The sequence below is a fragment of the Vombatus ursinus genome, unplaced genomic scaffold (assembly GCF_900497805.2).
Source record: "Vombatus ursinus unplaced genomic scaffold, bare-nosed wombat genome assembly UNPS02014810.1, whole genome shotgun sequence".
In the NCBI taxonomy this organism is placed as follows: domain Eukaryota; kingdom Metazoa; phylum Chordata; class Mammalia; order Diprotodontia; family Vombatidae; genus Vombatus; species Vombatus ursinus.
Genome location: NW_020954588.1, coordinates 26,300,383 through 26,316,388, shown reverse-complemented (window position 1 = coordinate 26,316,388; position 16,006 = coordinate 26,300,383). Strand labels below are relative to the sequence as shown.

Here is a 16,006-nt window from a genome sequence, read left to right as displayed (position 1 = left end):
ATAGGGTTTAAGAAAGAAACTATGACATCTATTTCAGTGATTTTTCTATTCTTAATAAAACAACCCGCTGTGGTCCTCAGATTCCTCATCTATAAAATGAGAGGTTTGGGACTAGATGTCCAAGTCTGAAATTGAGCTTATGTTTTCATGGCTAAATAACACATGTTGTAATGAATATTGCTCACAGCATCTGGTAGAAAGGTGTTTGGGAAGAAGACAAAATAAGGTTGAGTTCCTTTGTTTTAGATGAAACACGTTGCAAGTGAAATCATAGGAGAAGAAAACTTTTTGGTGATTATACATTCCACATACAAGCAAAACAAAAACTTGAGAAAATTGGTCATTCTTCTCCACATGACCTGGCCTTAATAAATCCTTTGTAAATATTTGAAGTAAAATAATTAGGCTCATCCAGCATTTGTCTCTCTATTGTTAATAACTCAGCTTAGAGGATTTCTAAGGCCCCTCTCCATTACAGCATATGAGCAAACCATTGAACATTGAATGCTAGGGAATTTACTTGGTCCCATCTTACCTCAAAAAGCAGAATTTTATTGCTTTTGTATCACTTGTTTTTAATACAATGTCTAACATTTAGGCATTTTAATAAAAAATACTTTCATTAATATTCAAGTCATTAGGTTACAGAGCACAGGCCGAGAGTCACAAAGACATCTTCTTGAGTTCAAATCTAGGCTTAGGCACTTACTTGCTGTGTTACCCTTGGCAAATGACTTAATTTCTGTTTGTCTTACTTTTCTTAACTGTAAAATGAGCTGGAGAAGGAACCATTCCAGTATCTTTGCCAAGAAAACCCCAAATGTGGTCACAAAGAGTAGACTATGATTAAAAAAAATGATTGAACAGTATGTTGAATGAAGGCTTCCTACTCATTGTTCTCCTGGTTATGATGCACATAAAAACATACAAATTTTCTCTGGGAGATATTTGAAGCCATGGAGAAATTAAACTCATGCAATAAATTTGTGGTCCTGAAGAATATAATTCTCTTACTATGATTTTAGCAATGGGGAAGTCCCAGTGTGAAAACTCCATTCTACCACCTATGCCTGGAGTCTTAGAATTTGCCTACAATATTGAGAGGTTGTCACCCTTGGATTCATCCTGTGTGAGACACAGGACCTAAGGCTAGGTCTTCCACATTCCAAATATTGCCTCACTCTTCATCTCACCATGTTGCCTCTGCCTTAACAATATTAACTATTTATCCATTAGACCAGTGCATATATTATCCTAGATATTTTAAGCAGTTATATAGGAATGAAGATCAATAGGAAAACTGGGGCAAATAAGGATATGCTGTAGAGTAGAAAATGTACTGCTACTAGAACCTGAGGACCCAGGTTCAAATTCCACCTGGGTCACTTACTATTTATGTGACCTTGACCCATCAGTTTTCTTCTCTGAGTTCTGAAAACTGAACTAAATGTAAAGTGAACTAAAAATCCAAAAATGAGCAGAGGTTGGTGTGAATCAGAAGGCTGCTGGGGTCCTTTCTAGCTCAGAGTTTATGATCCTGGGATCTTTATAGTATATACTTTTCAACTCTGTTTTAATTATATAACTCAAATTGTTGGGGGAATGGTCAGATTTTGGATACTGTAAATGCCATTTCTATCAAATGTGAAGTACAATTTTGAAGGTAAATGGCATATTCAGAGTGTGATTTTCATCGAATTTGGTAATTTATTGATAAAGATTAAACAACAAATGGCCCATGAAATTTTAAACAGAGACATAAAGTTTTTCCAATATTTATCATTTGAATGTGCCGTAAGAAATATTTTTACAGAGCATTCAAGTAAATAATACAACTTGCAAACTTTTCTGGGTCTTTTGGTGAATGATCAGAACATTTGTATCAGACCAGCATAGAAATTATGTTGTTATTGTTTTTAATCTGTGTAAAATATGACAGAATGTTCAGAAAAGTATACAGAAAACAAGTCCTTATTGGGAGAGCATCTGTCATTGGCAGCATGAGAGTTAGAGTTAGAAAAGGATTAGAGCCTGAGGCCTACAATGCTTTCCAAAGTCAGGTGAGGTCTATATGGCAGAGGTGGGGTTTCAACCAAGGACCCATGATTCCAAATCTAGTCTCTTCCAACAGCAACATGTTCTATCATATTCTATAGAAGATACAAGTTTACAGTAGCTAGTCATTCTCAGTGTTTAAGGGATCTGGTTTTAAAACTCAAAGTTTTCTAAATATTCCCCTCAAATGAACACATCACATGTATTCCATCTATCTAGGTGGCACAGTAGATAGAGCAAGGGCCTTAGAGTCAGGAAGACCTGTTGGAATCCAACCTTAGACACTAGTTCTGTGGCCCAGGGAAAGATGCATAACCCCTGTCTGTTTCTTTCTCCTAATCTGCAAAATAGGGATAATCACAGCACCTACCTCTCAAGGTTGTTGAAAAGATCAAAAGAGATAGTATTTATAAAACACAATTTAAATTCTATTAGTAATAACAAGACACAATAATAATAACTTTCCTATTTTATTAGATATATTTTAGATTGCATGCATTTTTAGTCTTATTAAATAAAACCACAGGAGACATTTACTTATAAAGATTTAATATATCACTGGCTATTCATCAGACAAGGATATACTGCATTTCATAGGCTTATTTTGGAGTCAATTTCATATTCTAAAATACTCATGAAGTAAACTTTATGTACTCATTTAACCTGCAGATAGATGATAGCTTATCCAGCATAGATTGTGAAGAAATCACAGGGACTCTTGAGCAAACAATTTTTTTAAAAAACACTTTTAAAAGTAGAATTTCAAAACTATTCGTTCCATTATTTTTCTAATAATAGAAAACCAGTATGAAATTTGAAAAGCAGCATAGTTTAGTGAAAAAAAAAAGTGCTGGATTTATAATCAGCAAACCCAATATGGATTCCATTCCTCTCAATGTCACCTGTATCACCTTAAAAAAGTCGTTTCACCTTGATGGGCCTTTATCAGCCTCTTTCAGTTTCCTCACCTCTAAGATACTCTAAGGTTCCTTCTAGTCTAAATCTATGAACCTATGAACCAATCATCTTAAAACAAAAACCACTCTTAAAACTCAATTACTTTTTATAACATTCTTTTTCTCATTGAATATGCAACAACTTTTTAGGAATCAAAGCTAAATTTTCACATTTAATTCAAACCAAAATTCAGTTGATATCCCACAGCCAAAGAGGCAGCAATGATAACAACACACATGCACATACATACATACATACATACACACATAATTGAGGCATACATTTTCTCATTTGAGCTTCAAATTAACCCTGTGAAAGAAGTTCGATAAGGATTATTATCCTCATTTTACAAAAAAAGGAAACTGAAGCTGAGAGAACTAAAATGGTTTGCTGACACTTGCATAGATAGTATTAACCAAAGACTTCAAATTGCAGGTCTTCATGATTCACTTTCCAACAATTTATCCTTTCCATCAAGCTTCCACATTTCTTTTCAAACAATCACTCTGTTGAACTGTTTTCACCTGGGGACTACTGAAATATTACTTAGATGATTAGATATCTACTTTGCTTTTATATTCCACCCCTCACTCAATCACCTTCTCCAACCCCTCTTACCCATGTCAAGGGGCAGCTCTCTACCTCTATAAGAACTTGGGCCTGAGGCTGCTTTCAAAATTGACAGCTGCCTATCAGTTCTTTCCTTAATGAACTGGAGGTTCAATATCAAGTAGTTTCCTTTCCTTACAACTGCTATGTGTGTCATTCTTAGTATTGCTCTAAACAAGAGGCAGTAATCAGACAGAGCTCACCTGTCCACACTTGCACCTACAGACCAATCATGAGTCAATCTTTTTTTTTTCATTTTTGCTTTAAAATATCCAAGGGGACAAGTGTATTTTAGATCTAATAATAACATCTGAGAAAGGGAAAACAAGACTAATTTGAAACTTTTTTTAAGTGTGGGTAAAACCATAATTTCAGATTATTAAATCTTAGAACTCCTACAAAGATAATAGCTTTTTTTTTTCATGCAAGGAAAATACATTTCATTAGCTATAGAAAGTCAAAATTGGAAGTCACCTAAGTGGCTATCTAGTCCAAACTGGTCCTGCGCAGGAGTCCTCTAGGAATCACATCCAACAAGTCCCCATTGAACTCACATGTGAAAGAAGAGAACCCATCACTTCATGTTGCAGTCTATTCCACACTTAACACTAATAGGAAGTACTTCTTTGAAACAAACTTTAACTTACCTCCTTACCCTTCCTATTCATCACTCCCAGTTCTACCTTCTGGAACCAAAAGGCATAAGTCTAATTTCCCTTTCCACAGGATAGCCCTTCATTTTCTTGGTGACATCTTATATTCTCCTTGAGACCTTTATCCCCCCTAGGCTAAACATTCCCCATCACTTAAGTTGGTATTTCTAGGGTATGATCTTCTCCTGATTGTCCTCTTCATGTTATCAATGCTTTTCCCACAATGTGCTATCCAGATATGAACACAGTACTTTCTATGTGGTTTGAGCTGGACAGAGGACCATCAGACTTTCTCCTCCTTAGTTACAGACTCTTACCAATGACCTTCAGTTTTGGCAAGACTAGACCTATGATTTCACTGATGGAAGAAGTCCTGATGAGGAAATTTCTTTAATCAATACAAATTAACATCTTGTCTGCAATTTATAGTCTTAGGGTAATGGGGTCAAGTGACTTAACTAGGATAAAATAACCAGTATTTGTCAGATATAAAACTTGAACACAAAGCTTTCTGACTATGAGGCTGGTTTTCTATTCATTACTCTATGCTGACTGTCATTTGTGTTCTAAATCTGCCCAATATAAAGGTTTATCCAAATATGTCTTACTTGTTTATTGTTTGATAAAAGAAATTAACTACAGCAAAATATTTTTTTTATAAATCCACCAGACATTGTAGGGACTAAAAACTCTACCACAAGCCTCACAAAAATCAGTTCATTTTGCAGTGCTCTGAAATGATGATACATTGTCATAATTAAGTAATTATCAAAGATTCACCAAAGCCCTCCTATGTGTCAGGCCCTTCAGGAAATTCTGGATTTGTAAACAAATAGAAAAAAAAATTGAATCATCCCTAATCTCAAAAAAAAAAAAAAACAACTCACATCCTTTTGAGGGAGACAAGAAATATCAGTATTAATATTTACAGAATAAATGCAAAATAAGTGATGTCACAAGAAGATCCAGGTATAAATATTGCATCATCAAAGAAAAAAGTTATATTTAGTGATGTTTGTGCATATTTTATGGTACTCATATCCTTACAAAGTGATTAGCTCTATAACATACATCTTTACCAGAATATTTGGAGAATCAATTATCTACCCATAGTCCTCAATAAACAAATAAAATACATTTATTATTAGTTAAATCTCAATTCAAGCCTTACTCTAGTGCTCTATCATGGAGAATCTTTGATTTCTGAAACACTAAGCAGAGAGCTCAAGCTCTGGCAGGTTTTACCCAGATAGGAAAGCTTGTAGTTCAAGGCTACAGTCAATCTAAGTGTCTGTTGTCCAAAGTACAGCTAAGTTAAAGGAGAGTCATTATCAGGAGGTTAGCTATTAGATCATTGTTTTGGCAACAGTAACTCATGAAGGCCATATTCTAGTAGAGACATCAGTGCAGGTGAAATTTCATCTGGAGATGAAATTGTATAATTTTGGCACCATTGATACATAAGTAAATATGAACTTTCTCTGTACAGTGGGGTCTCTAGAAAGTACTCCAAAAACCCTGAGAAATTTTCTTCCTAGGCAAGTGTTCACACAACACAAACATAGTAGTCAACACAGCAATACTTTCTAGACCCCTGGAGGAAATTGAATATTTATCAAACTTTCCTCCCTTTTCTTCCCAAACATCGAAATACCACATTCATTCCAGGTTGATTTTATTGAAGTCAATATTCCATCTCTTTCCAAAAGTTCATCCATGAAAATCTGAAAATAATATGATTTTGTGAAACTTTTAAAGAATTAATGTTAATGTGCTGAATCTAAGCACAACAGAAATAATAGCCAATTGGTCAGATAATAGATAGGCCTCTAATTTCTAACCCTGAGCACCAGGCACTAAAAAAAAAAATCCTCTTTATTTTTTTCCCATTATATCAAGATGGATATCATAGCATTGTTCTTACATAGGGCTTTTAAACCTTAAAAATATGAAGAAAATAGTTAGGAATAATGGAACTTACTCTATGGTAATACGATCAACCACAGAAATAAACCAGTCCAATATTCCCATTTTACACATGAGAAAGTTGAGAGCCAGAATCCTCAAGTTCCTTGCCCAAGGTTATATGGGGAGTCACAGAGTTGGGAAGTTTACCTTTGCCTTCTGGCTCTAAAGTCAATGCAATTTTGAGTACCTCACACTGATACTTAAGAGATATAACTAGGATGTGACGGTCAGAGTCTTGACTCCAGGGGAGAAAATTTAGGCAAAGAGGACACCAAAGGATATTTTTCCCCCTAATACTTTCTCTGTCATCTCCACATGAGAGCACTGTGTCTGTATTGCAAGGACACTGGCTTCTTTTTCAATAATTTAGAAAACTTTTGGTGTCCTGTGCACCAGATGAACTTTCTTGTTTCCACTCCTTTGCAACATTTGCCTTAGGTAAAGAACAACTCATAAATAAAACTGCTGCCATCCTCAAACATGTTGAATGTTTTCTTTCTTTCTTTCTTTCTTTCTTTCTTTCTTTCTTTCTTTCTTTCTTTCTTTCTTTCTTTCTTTCTTTCTTTCTTTCTTTCTTTCTGTCTGTCTGTCTTTCTTTCTGTCTTTCTTTCTGTCTGTCTGTCTTTCTTTCTGTCTTTCTTTCTTTAGATAATGCAAAATTCCTTGCTTAATTTGCATATCAAATAGAAACATTTGGAATTGTCTTTGCTTTTCAGATGTGAGAGATGGACACCAGATTTTTACCATAAGGTTGCCTTGACACTACTAATATCACAGTGTGTCAACCCATTCACGTCCAAGTAAAGCCAAGACATTCCTAAATATTTCTCATGAGACTTATGCACAACCTTCTCAATGTCAAAGACAAAATTGTCTACCTAAGTTTTCAGTATTGCCACACAAATCATTAAAATGATGATACTAAAGGAGGTTTGAATTGAAGGTGAAGTTCCTAAATACTTTTTTTTAAAAAATCCCTAGTATATTAGAATTGATGGATAATACCATTAAATGCCAAGTTTTCCAATCTACAGTTCCAATACAAGAAATTTTAGGGAAATAACATTAAACACAGACTCCTGGATAAGAATATAAATTTGATTTCCAAATACACACATTCTTTTAACATAGAGGACTTATGAGTCTATTAACTGAAAGAGAACATTAGATGTGCCTCCTGAATAACACAGTATCAAATCTAAGCCTTTATTTGACTTGTTACAAATGTGCCACATTTGTGGAAAGACACAGTAACATTTAAGTCATTTGAAAGTTGCCACTTAAAAAGTTTATTTTCATCATTTTCCTCTATCGTTTATTTCTATTGAGGCAACTTTATAGCATCAGTATGATACCAGTCCTCAGAGCTAGATTTTTTTGTTCTTTCACACAGATTCTTGAAATGGAATTGGATCTATGACTTTATTGGCATATGTAGGAAGACCCAGGCAAAGAAACTCCCTCTACTAATGCAAGTTGGCACATTTTCGGCAACTTACAGTCTTAAAGACCTGCCTATGGGGCTCTGAGATTCAGCAGGTGTCACAACAGGTGGCATGTCAGAGATGTGACTTGAACCTGGATCTCAATGACTTTTTCAAAACCAGTTCTTTAACTGCTCAGCCATATAAATAAAGATGAAAATGAAAGTATCCTGGCCCTTGAGGAGCTCATTGTTGATTATTGATTATATACAGGCAAGATTGTCCAAGAATATTAAAATGCCCCCAAACTGTTGACAGAGAAAACCCTTCTTCATCCTTCCAGTATTCTTTTTTCTTTTGAGCATTCACTGGTTTTTCTTCACTACATTTAAGACAGGGTAGGTCCTCTCAAGGTGTTCAAGTCTGCACACACACATATAAAGATACAAATACACATATATAGGTGTAAACATGCATACATATATACATACATCACATATTATATATGTATCTATATGTATGATATGTAGTTTTCACATGAACAGAATGGTACAACCAAAATTTCATTACTGTTCACAGTTGGTGCTTTGTAATTCTATGTAATTTTAATTAAAGAAGAATTCTGGAACAGTCTCCTTCTGTGCTACCTCCAAGCACACAATTAGTAGAGTACAATTTCTGCTGTGAACAGTCAGTTAATGATTTCAGTTTAATAATTTATGATTGCTTCCTTGGGGCCAGCCATATGAGAATGACAGAAAGGTAAAACAGGATGTAAACAGTCATTGAAGGTGGAGGTTGAAATGGCTGGAAGGCCATAGCTTATGTCTTCTGCACATAGATCTAGTCATATTATATGGCTTCTCATATTGTATATGATGCGTACACAACACATGGTCATTGTTTCAAAATATGAGTCCCAGTTAGAATAAAGTCCTTATAGGAAAATAATAATAATAATAATAATAATGTAATATCTTTCAATTTGATAGTTTCCTTTCTCTTGATTATACCAGTTTCCTTTACAAATGGTGTTCAAACTAGGGTCAAAGAACCTGAGTTTACATTCCAGACCTACCTTATGTCATCTTTGTGATTTAGGGCAAGTCGCTCTAGGCCTGAATTTCTTCATTTGTAAAAAGAAGATGTTGAATTAAATGATCAATTAGGCCCATTCCAACTATAGTGCTATGAACTGCCCCAATTCACCTCTTTGAACCTTGATTTTGTCACCCGAGGATAAAAAAGAGGTTGGACTAGAAGACCTTTCAGATTTCTTCCCAGTCTAAATCTCTGATTCCTCTTAAAATCCAGGCACTGTTCTATTAACCTTATTTCTTTATGTTTTCCATATAAATGATTTTCCAATATATTTTTCATAGTGCATTGGGAGGCTGGCATAAAAGTACAAGCATTGCCTTTTCAGTTTGTTTATAAGACGCAAGAGTAGGACAGTTTAATATCATCCTAATTTTCAGAAATGTTTTCTTAGACCATGCCCTGCCTGGCCCTGGGTTTGGCATCCATACAAAGAGTGTAATAGAATAAGTCTCTCAGATCATTCACATCTGACAGGAAGAAAATATAATTGAGTTAGTTTTCCTCACTGATGGAGTAGTGAGGGGGCCTCTCGACAACCAAGTTCACTAAAAGTATAATTTAAATCACTCATCATTAAATGATCACACATACTCAAGTCCTGTGAGCTCATGACTTTGCTGGCTCGAGCACTAAAATGTAATTCACACATTTGACACTTAGTAGTTATCTTAAGGAGTGAAATTAACCTGTTGCAACTTACCAGGGACTTTTATAATTACCTGTGTCCACCAGCAAATTTTAGGACAAAAATGATTTGACGTAGTCCAAATGGTGTTGTTAAAAGAATTTCATGACATGCAAGGAAAAGTGGACTGGGGAAGGCTTTGAAAAATATATAGCAATTAAAATTTCCTTCTTTTTGTAACTGTGATAACACTGTCATGCTCTGCTGACATTAAAACATGTGCATAACACATATGTGTATATATATATGTATATACACACACATAAGCACAAATACATGTACACTTGCATACATACACACATTCTGATATACATAGGAATGGTTGTGTCACCCCAAAATAACAATCCCATATTCTTCTTTAGTATTTAATGATGTAATCTCAGAAGCCACCTACTTTAATGTGACTAACTCTGAACACAAGATTATATACTTTTACATAGCCATGAAGTTTTACTTTCTGCTATGTTAAAAGCAGTGCCCACAGTGATATAAGACTGTTGTATGATTAGCATATACAAAAGTCTTGTTTGAGAAACACTAACAAAAGCAGCAACCTATAAATATTTTAAAATCATGCCTTCAACCATGGAAAATGTGTTATATGTTTTACTGTCCATTTGGGGGATAAGAACATCTGTAAATTATTTTTTTCAGATATTCGGGACAGTGGGGGCCCCAAACCTGTGATGGTGTACATTCATGGTGGCTCCTACATGGAAGGCACAGGGAATTTGTATGACGGCAGTGTCCTGGCAAGTTATGGGAATGTGATAGTCATCACAGTCAACTATCGGCTGGGGGTACTTGGTAAGAAGAGTTTTTAATCCCATTCATCCAAGAAATGTGTGATGAAAATACCTTTTATATTCTTATGGGTGTATGTTTTTTGAACATGAAGATTGGTTTTCTTCTTAAGGGGAAAAAGAGTCCTTTCCTGTTGCTATAGAAATGTCTGATGATTTGCCAAAGGCCAAATGAAAGTGTTTTTTCAGACATAAAGATGGAAAGAAAGTGAATTAATCAGATTGTTTGGGAATGTAGTTCCTGTGGTGTAAAGTCAACATGGCAGAGGTACACGAAAGAATAATTACGGAGTCCCTGAGATTTTTGTTTTCTTATAAATGAATAGAATAGTCTGGTTTGCAGTGGAATTGAATTGTCTGAGATTGAATTGTCTTAAGGAATTTGGATGCTAGGCGTTGCCTATTGGGGGGGTGGAGGAGAATGATGCTATTTGATGCTTGTTTCATTTTCTCAGTAACAGATATGAAATTTGATGTTGAATTTTTCTCTTAGTTTAAACTTGAGTTGAGGAACCATACGTTGGCTTCATTACAAAAAAAAAAAAAAGATACATTTTAATTCACTTATTGGTGGCATGTCCCAAACAAGTCAAATATTAAGAAGCCAAAAAGAGTATGCATTTTGAGGATTTTTTATGTACATAAAATGCTTTGATATACTTGTAGATGAGTGTGGTCAGAAAGAGATTCTCTGTCAAATTTCTTTGAAAGATAAACTTACATTATTTACTTCTATGGACTTACCAGTATATTCTGATAGTTATATACAGTAAACTAAATTGTGTTTTGAAATGCCTTCATGTTGATTGTCTACCCATGAATAGAATTTATCTCTGAAATTTGTCTTTTGCATGTGAATATTTCTCACTGGTTATTCATGCTTCATAATACTTAAAATAGTACCTTGTTTTCACAAAAACTATATAATGTTAATTTGGGGAGAAAGGAAGGGAATATAAAATTTTGTTGGAGAAGCACTTAATTGTGTGTATCAAAGTATCACACTCTTCTATGCTCATGTATTTGGCAGAAAGTTTACTAAGTTTTTTCCACTGAGATTCATCCCTAATCATCATTTCTTTGTCATTTGCTTGTAATACATTTTTGCTTCCCTTCATATTATTAGCTATTACATTACTATCTCTTCTGTTTAATCATGATCTGGTGATTATGCTCTGTTTTTTTTAATAAATGAAAATGAGGAAAATATAATTCACATCTGCCATTTTGGAGAAGTTGCAGACATTAACTCTGCACAAGGTTCCATTGTGACATCATCTATTCCACATGTTAGATGTACTTTGAATCTCAAGTATAGTATGCGTCTGAAATATTTTTTAAAAGATAACTACTTGCACATCAGTACTAATTTACTGCATTTGTTAGCCTAAACACATAGTTCCCACCTTTCTTACTTTCTTACTCTTGGTTTGCTCATTTCTAGTGAGAATCTAAAGCAGACCTGGGTGTGTGTTGTGTTTTACACCTTAAAAAGGCACTATTTTGCATGGTTGCAGCTGAGTCTCTAGTGTAAAGAGCAAATTGATAATGTAGATGTTGCTTCATCTGTAGCATGCCAAACAATATGTTTGAGTGTTGTCTTGTTGTTTTGACTCAGTTTGACTCATTTGATCTGATTTCTATTTTCTGTGGGTTCAGTAGAGTATTTTGTCTTTGACATTAGCCTGTCAACTTTATTCAAAGTACTTATAGCCCCTGAAAGCATGGCATAAGACCATAATTTGAAACTGGTTTGATTCAATATTTCTTGGGATATATTCATTAAGAACATAGTGTCCGAGAACAGAGATTCTACTTACCGCCTTCCTAAAAGCTTTGTTTCCTTTTGAAGAGAGAGTTAAGTCATAATCTTGGTCATACATATAATTACTTATCTAGATTGTGATAACATTAGAAACATGTCTCCATGTATTGCATTGGGTTTTACATAAGCATTCAACTATGTAGCGGTCCACAGGCAATGGTTACATTGTGACTTAAAAGTTCAAAATCCTTCTTTCTCTGAAGACAATTTGAACCTTTTTTCAGTTATTTTAGGAGAAATATTTTTAAAATTACAGGACGCTGGTAGACTTTCAATTGGTTAAGTTGTAATATGTAAATCTTTGATTCCCAATCATTCTGTTACATTTTTAAGAATTCCTAAATTTGCTACAAACTACTTAGCAGGGTGAATGGCCCATGTTCAGATGAAAATAAACACAAGAAAGTCTGTTGGTGTAAGTTCACAAACATTGGGAAAGAATATACTTGAACAGGATCCCATTGAGAAAATAGAAGAATCTCCCCAGGACATAGGGGCATAGATCAGATCAAGGACATTACTGCCTTGAGGTTGTAGGGCTAGATAAGGTTAGATGAGTGATATTTATGGATGCGAGACATATTAAGTTAGGGCTTGTGAACTAGGACAGAGGCAATTCTGGAGGAGGGTGAAGAGATGGAAATGAATCTATGATTGTAGTATAGAATCCCAAATTGTGAAGGCATCATAGCACAAAGTGGTGGCTGTCTCTTTCACACAGTTGGCAGATTTATGATAATAAAAATAAAAATTAAAATAAAAAGAGATATCCAGAGCAAATAAAATCAAGGTGACTTCAACATTCATATAATATACTTTAGGTTGCTACTTAAAAGGGAAAAAGAATAACAGGCCTCTTCCTCACACATTTGCTGAAAGTGAATTTTTATTTTCAGTGATAAAGTTTATATTAGAAAAATTATGGAGCTAACCCATCAAGAACTCCACATTGAAATGTTTTACTGGTCCTCAGTGATGCAAATAACTATAGATGAAGGTATTGCCCTAAAAAGGACAAAAGTCTCTTGCTTATTTCCATGGCCTCTTTTGAAACTTTCTCAAGGGTAATGATTTCAGATTCCCTTCCCCCCCCCAGTTTTATGAGAGTTATTATGGGTAGTGATAGAAAGTATTCACTCAGCCTCAGACAATGAGCTACTAGATATATATATATATAGATATATATATATATATACATACATATATACACATATATGTATGCATATATATATGTATATACAGACTGCCGTGTTGCCATATTCCCTTAGTAAAATTTGATTTTGATTACTTTTCCTTAGCCATTTTTACTCCCCAGTCTCCACTGAAGTAGGGGTAGGTGGGAAGGATTATCTTCATATCTTCATATTTTCTAAATTATACCTACTGCCTTATATAGAGATGTTAATTATATATGTATATGTACATATATACATATACATACGTACATAAAGGCACACACATATATTTGTATATATGTATACATATATATGTATGTGTGTGTATATGTGTGTATGTGTATATATATATATATACATACATATATGTATCAGACAAGAAACTTTTGTCCTCATTTACTTACCAATCACTTTGACATCTTCAAGATATTGTTTTTTGTTTGTGCTCCAATACATTTACCTTTGACCTTTCCACTTTTTTGCATATTTCTTTTCGTGCTTGTCTACCCAGGTCTCTAATGTCAAAAACAAACAAACAAACAAACAATAAACTGTGGTATAGTGGATAAAGAACTGGTTTCAGCACTAGGAAAACCTGGGTTCAAGTCATGCTTTTGAAATATATTGACTGTATGTCCCTCATCAAATTATTTGATGTATTAGTGTGATAGGCAAATCTCTAAGACTGTAAGTAGTAAAGTGTTGACTGAATTAGCAGAGGGAGTTTCCTCACTAGGGAATGTTGTTGTTCAGTTGTTTCAATCGTGTCTGATTCTCCTTGACCTCATTTGGGGTTTTCTTGGCAAAGATACTGTAGTGATTTGCCATTTCCTTCTCCAGTTCATTTTATAGATGAGGAAAGTGAAGCAAACAGGACTAAGTGACTTGACTAGGGTCACACAGCTAGTAAGTGTCTGAGGCCAAATTTGAACTCAGGTCCTCCTAAATCAAGGCCCAGTGGTATAGTCCCTATTCCACCTAACAGCCAAAGAAACCACAGTTCCAGACCCTATCACCTGGCCCATTTTTTATATCTTTTTATGTTAAAACATTTTGAAAGTAATGGAAGTATTATGGGGTCATCTATAGTATGGAAAAAAAAGAAAAGAGACTTCTTAAACATTTGGGAAGTAGAGATAGTTAATGACTATATTTCACTGGTAGATCCAGGATAAAAAAGAAACTTAACTTTGGAAGAAGTGTGACACATATTCTTCAAACCAGATTTAATAAAAATTATATCTGTTGGAAATTAGATAACATATATGATGATGTTATGTGTGCTAATGGATAGTTAATGTGTATTTATTTTGGTCAAATATTCTTGCATAGATTTTTGAAAAAGTCATATCTTTTTGATTCATGGGCACATTTGGGGAAAAACACTATTATATATTTCTTCTGGGAATGTTCATTCTACAGTTTTCATTTAGGCAATGATGTCATAGGTTTCTCATTTATTTTATTTTACTTTCCACAGTTTTACTGCATAAAAACAAAAATTGGTAATATGACAGATTTGCTAATGGAAAAATTAAAAAGGTTACAATAAATTTATATTTATTTTACATTAGAAAGGGCAAAGAGGGTCATTGATACTTTTGATTTTATCCGCGACCTTCCGTTTTCTAATTAAGACAATCTTACTTTCTTGGAGCAACATAACATTCTTATTATTACTAATAATAATATGATAAAAATAACAAGGATGAGTAATCATCATCATCATCATCACAGTATTGCAGTATCTAAATACCTTGTATATGGCAAGCTCTCTGTTGGGTAATATTGTGGGTAAATGCTCCATGTTTTAGTTGGAAAGACAAGTAAACATAAATGAAACAATAACCAGTCAATTAACAAACATTTAGTGAACAGTTGACTGTGTTCCAGGCATGGTCCTACATGAAGATACAAGGACAAAAAGGTAAATGAAGAATCTGCTTTCAAGAAGTTCACACTGTATCAGCTCCTCATATGTGGATATATTTCCATTTATTGCCCTAATATCCTCAGCACCTAACATGGTGCCTGGCACATAGTAGATACCTAAGAAATACCTTTTTTTGTGATTGGTTGATTAATTCAACAAATATTCAGCTCCAACTCCAGCAGGAGTTTTTACTAGGAGTTTGTGAAGACACAGTTGTTGCTCAGGACACATGCCTTCATTATGTAATAGAGAGTTCTATGTGAGACTGTTGGAGCTTGGAAAAGAGCAAAATCTATTAGTACTGGAGTGGCCAAGGAAGGTTCTGTGGAAGTTCAATTTGATGTGGGCTTTGATGGATGATTAAGGCTTGGCTGGGCAGAAGAATTAATGTATTACAAATTCTGGGGATAACAAACAAAAATAGGAAGGCAGGAATATGTGGTATATTTGTATATTTGTAAGAAAGTATAGATTATTGACCTGCTTAGAACAGTAGATGAGAGGGGAGAAACGAGACCAAATGGACTGATAAGCAAATATAGAAGCTCTTGAGTGGTAATACGTTTGTAGAGTTAATGTCATTAAAATGGGGAAATAGATTTTTTAAGCATTCTTATATAGGATTATTGTCTTTTAGGTGGTCATGTTCAAAAAAATAATCACCTAGTCACTAGTATGCAAAAGACAAGCCATTCGCTTAAAATACATATAAGGAAGGATTTGTTGTTGTTTAGTCTTTTTTCTATCATGTCTCATTCTTTATTGACCCCTTTGTTTATTTGTTTGTTTTTGGCAAAGATACTGGAGTGGCTTGTCAT

The 16,006-nt window shown here is 34.4% G+C and overlaps 1 protein-coding gene across 6 annotated transcripts in view; it reads left to right on the top strand.

The window, feature by feature from the left end:
- NLGN1 (neuroligin 1) overlaps window positions 1–16,006 on the top strand; it is a 783,137-nt gene that overhangs the window by 266,187 nt on the left and 500,944 nt on the right. For all 6 annotated transcript variants that reach the window (XM_027876062.1, XM_027876061.1, XM_027876058.1 and 3 more), the window contains one exon: window positions 10,107–10,259. In XM_027876062.1, coding sequence (XP_027731863.1) covers window positions 10,107–10,259 — 153 coding nt within the window. The remainder of the gene's footprint in view (window positions 1–10,106; window positions 10,260–16,006) is intronic.